Source organism: Pteropus vampyrus, unplaced genomic scaffold (genome assembly GCF_000151845.1).
Source record: "Pteropus vampyrus isolate Shadow unplaced genomic scaffold, Pvam_2.0 Scaffold38, whole genome shotgun sequence".
NCBI lineage: Eukaryota > Metazoa > Chordata > Mammalia > Chiroptera > Pteropodidae > Pteropus > Pteropus vampyrus.
In genome coordinates this window covers 3,722,115-3,727,205 of record NW_011888819.1, presented here as the reverse complement: position 1 = coordinate 3,727,205, position 5,091 = coordinate 3,722,115, and the positions used below count along the sequence as shown (strand labels likewise).

The following is a 5,091-nucleotide window of genomic DNA, read 5'->3' as shown; positions in this document are numbered from 1 at the left end:
GGTTACCTCTCTTGCTTGCACTCCATCCTCAAACTCAATTTCTTATTGTAAATCATTATTATATATGGCCCCTGAAAACTGATTTGACTAACCATAATGTAGGATGAATTTATGTACTCTTGAAACTCTAAATTACATCACATGTTAAAAAGAAAATTCCTCTCCTACTCAAAGTTTTTTAATTTAAGAAAATGATCATGATAATCTCATCTTTATTTGAGGTAATTTCGAGAGGGGCTCCAGGCAAAATTCTTATTATCACATAATTTTTTCGCTAGGAGAAGAAACGGCAGAAGATTATGGCAACTCAAAAAGATATATTATTGAGAGCAGACTGCAAGTAACACTATGAGTTTTAAGGAAATGAATTACAAGTTGAGCTAATTAGGAGCAAATAATAAGACAGAGTTTAAGCAACTCTATTACTAGACAATAATTAGCAATAGTCCAAGTTGATGAGAACATGAACAATCACACATGAGGCTCCAGCAAATGATGGGAAAGTTGTAGGCACTCAATAAACAGGCTGCTGACATGTGTGGCTGGGCAGAGAATGGGCTCAGGTTTTTACCTGAATCACTGCTTTTTTGTCAGCTTTAGGCAAGTTCTTTGCTTGACGTTCTGCTTCTTCCCATTCTCTCATAACCTACAAAGTAAGAAAACATTTAAATTTAAAATCATCAGTTTTCTTTTCAAATATAGATTTAATGACAGGTTATGTTTTCCTTCTATATTTGATCATTTTCTAGTCTTATCTCCATATCTGACTTCACACTAAGATGTAAATAATCTATGAGAGTAGCACAGTGAACATAAATGTTTGTATTTTTTCCAGCAATATGGCCCTGTGAAACAAAGTTGGTCTTTTTTCTTTTCCTGAGAAATGGATAGAAGTCATTTTCTTGGATGTGCACAGATGTCGATGATTCATAAAAGGCATCTATTTCCTGAACAAGGTTTTCCAACATTAAGTTGGAAACATTGAACACATTGGTTTTAGTCTTTTTGTGAAAGCAAGTTATAAAATTTCAAAATGTATATTTTTCAAACGGGATGGGTGGGAAAAAGCATATATAACATTTTGCATCTGTATACACATGCCATGAACACAATGCCAAGAAGTAGTCTATGCCAGAGGAAGGAAAAGGAGACTTTAGCAAAAAGATCTGTGTCCAGAAACCCTGAGATCCACCCCACCGAAGATCTGATGGGTGATCAGAGCCCTCTGCTTGCCAACCCACATCGTAAACGGCAAAGAATGCCCTAAATCTCCCCAGAAATTCCAAGAGTAAACATTATAATGTTGTGAATGTAGCAAAAAGTATTCTTGGCAAGTGACACTGATTTAAAGACCAGGCTAATCCGTTTTGTAGGAAAAAAGTTTCCTCCTCTCATCCTGAATGATCGTTCACCCAGGATTTCCTCGGTACAAGTTCACCAATTCATCCGAATGCAAAGAGAAAATTACAGTCTACAGTTGTGCATGCTGTTGGGGAAAAAAAAAAAGTGTTTGAGTCTTACCACCTATGGATGCCTTTTCCTTTTCAAGTGTATTACTCGCTGTCAAGTAGCCTTTTATTATTATTATTTTTAAAACACAACTCATATCTGAGGTAGGTAAAATAAAGAACAGAAAGATGAAGTAAGCAAAATACTGGTCTGTCGACAGATGTTTTCTTGCATTCTTTGTGAAATTCCAAACCATGGGACAACTTGATTTCTGTACTATAAAAGCCTATTATTTAGAGGTTGTTTATCCCTAAAGAATTGATTTTTCTGATGTCCTTCAAGATGCAAAAAAAAAGAGGCCAGGAATAAATATTGATAGGGAAGTTCTATATGATACCACCACATCGAATCACCACATGGGTTTTTAATTAGATACTTTATTGTTTATTAACATTAATTTGTTGTGTTAAGATACAAGACAAGCTTCCCTATGTTGTTTTCATTAAATTATGGAGAAAACTGGATGGAATAAATCTCTACTACAGTTGATGAGCATACTAAAAAAAATGACCTAAAAAGTTCACAGTAAAATTGGGAAAAACACCCCACTGCTATGAGCAAGAACAGAACAGAGAAGAAAAGAAACAAATTGTCACAGATGCCTTGGTGTCTCTAAGAATTAATGAAGGGCACCTGTGGGGAGGGGGCTACTGAAGACTACCATTGCTTTATGGATGAGATAAGCCAGGCAATCTGCTTCGAGAATGTTCACAGTGGTGGTATATCCTACCATGAATTCTTCAGGCAGAAATCTCAAAATTAGTTTGAGAGAGAAATCAAATGCTTTACTGGAATGTGAATAATCGATTTCCCACATTACATTTACATTTCTATCATCTCACTTTGGATATTTAGAACCTGAACTTTCAGCTTTGAGCAGAAAAATCCATAGAATAATTGAGGAGATTTATTTAGCTAATAAACTGAAAATAAGCATACCTATAGAAATGAAATAAAATTTTGATTTTCAGAGAAATTTAAGAATGTCTCACACCATCACAAACAAAACAATTCTCTTACATCATGACACCAGGTCCGCTTACTAAGAGAAAAACTCATATTGTAGGCTTAACATCTCCTTCTGAACAACGACTTCCACCCAGGTACACAGGTAAGAGACAACATAACTGCTGACCTATCAAATATCAGATCCTGTATCACATGTTTTACAAAATCTATCTCATTTAATAGATCCCTTACAATAGCCTGTAAGATTAGGCATGGCCCTCCCTGTTTTTGGACAAGGTTAAGTTATACGTTCAAGGTCGTGCAGGAAAAAGAAAAACAGAGAAGGAAGGATATAAACCAAGATCTCTGTGACTCTAAAGACCATAGTTTTGTCCCCTATGGCCCAACTGGCCATTATAAAATGGCACATCTAGCAGGTGAGCTCTTTTCGTTTACACTTGGTAACAGGGAGAAGGACTATTTCTAAGATGTTGATGCTTATCTTAGAAATAAATTTAGAGAAACTGTTTGACATCTTATATTTGCTAGATACTATTTATAACAAATAGCAATAGAAATCTACCAGTTTAGAGCTATCATGAGCCACAGCAACATACTACGAACCCCCTCCCCGTCCCGCCTGCACCCCTGTGGAATCCTCTGTATTTCTAAGAAAATAACTAAAAGTAAAATAAAAAAATAATAATTATAAAAACTAGATTTCTTTAATTAAAAATTCTCAAGATCTGGACTTTGTGGTTGTTCCATAGAGTCTTTTAAAGCAATTTTCTACTACATGCACAAAAGTACCAGTATCATCTGAATGTATGGATCTTCAAAGACTTGGCAGTTTCATGCAGAGAAAATGATAACTAATACATAGAGATTTAAGAGGCAGGCAAGTTCAAAGTCAAACAGTCCCCAGAATTCAGTGCCATAGATTATGAAGATAAACACTGATCTCAGGCATCTCACTTTCTTACGACCACTGGAATCTAGCAGACAGCAGCATGCTCTGCTCCAGGATAAGTTATATCTTTTAGGATATCTCAGATATAGCCAATGTCTAAAAGATGGAGAGAATCTATCAAAACTTATATGAACTAAGTCATAGGTTAAACGGAAATGCTAAAATAAAATAAAATACTATTGTAGGAGAGATCAATAATATCTGAAATGAGTAGAGTATTTGAAATCAGTTATCTTAATAGGATCGAAATAATCAAAATCCCTGAGAAAAACAATTCAGGATTTATATTTTTTTTTCCCTGAAATAATGACTATTTAAGTGAGTTAAAGAAAGAAAAGCAGCTTAGTTAGGTGACTTATATAAACTTATAGAGACCAAAAGTTTACGATCCAATTGGAGAGATAAGACACATATCGAAAATCGCTAATAAAATTAGGGAGCAAACATGTAGAGTTGAATGAAAAGTAAGAGCACTGGCTGCTTGTCCCATTCTGAGGACTACGTGGGGTAGAAGGAATGGGTGAGATCTGCCAACGCGAGGAAGAACGGAAGGGCATTTCTAGAAGTCAGTGCTTCGAGCGGTGGGAAACCCGAGATGAGCCGAGCAGAGAGGCCAGACCAGAAGAGCAGTTCATCCTGCCAGCATGATAATGAGAGCAGCTGAGGTAAAGAGGAAGCAGGAAAACTGGAGTTAGGGTGTAGGAAGTTGGGATGTGGGGGGAGGCACTAGAAACGCAAAGCTGAGCATTCAGTATTTATTCTTGTTATTGTTCTCTTTTGGGGACTTCACTGTCCCAGATACAGATTTTGAGAGCAGTGGGAAGCCTCTGAAAGTTTCAGAAACAAGAAATGAGACAGAATTTAAGTTTTAGAGGATGTCATCTCAGTGGCAATAAGTATGACTCATGGTCATCCTATGCGTTTTTAAAACAGTGATCAGCTTGTTTCTTTCCTAAAGAAAAATCCTATTTTTCAAGAGAATTGGCTTCAGGTGAAATCTCACTATTCCTCCCTAGCTAGCTTTCTAGTTCAACTCACTTTTAAGTTTTCATCACGGGCAATAACTAGAACTGTACATTATATTCCAGAGCCCAAAGATAATTAGTTTTTATTTTTTCCTTAACATCATTATTCCTAAGTAGTTCCAAGTATTGTGGTCACTTCCATTTACATAAAAAAGGAATCGTGTTGTGCCTTTCTAGATACATTAGCAGTTCTATGTTTTAAAATATAGGGTCTATTATGAAGGTATGGTGAGGCCAACAGATGAGGAGACAACCATCACTGAAAAGATAGTTTGCGACGACATGGATGGATGTGGAAGGAAGTATGCTGCTAAGTGAAATAAGTCAGACAGAGAAAACACAAATACCACATGATCTCACTTATATGTGGATTCTAAAAAATAAAATAAAACAGAAACAGAATCGAAAACGCAGGGAACAGACTGATGGTCGTCAGATGGGAGGGGGGTTGGCGGGCAGGTGGAAAAGCGGAAGGGATTAAGCAGTACAAACTGGCAGTTACGAAATAGTCACGGGATGTAAAGCAAAGCACAGAGAATCTAGTCAATACTGTGGTAATAACTATGCATGGTGCCAGGTGGGTACTAGACTAGTCAGAGGGATGACTTCATAAATTGTGTAAATGTCTAACCAATACGC

At 36.5% G+C, this 5,091-nt stretch overlaps 1 protein-coding gene across 6 annotated transcripts in view; it reads right to left on the bottom strand.

Moving 5' to 3' along the window:
• The window catches only part of APP (amyloid beta precursor protein), a 251,592-nt gene that overhangs the window by 80,747 nt on the left and 165,754 nt on the right, over positions 1-5,091 (bottom strand). For all 6 annotated transcript variants that reach the window (XM_011358209.2, XM_023529517.1, XM_011358210.2 and 3 more), the window contains one exon: positions 572-646. In XM_011358209.2, the coding sequence (XP_011356511.1) occupies positions 572-646 (75 nt within the window). The remainder of the gene's footprint in view (positions 1-571; positions 647-5,091) is intronic.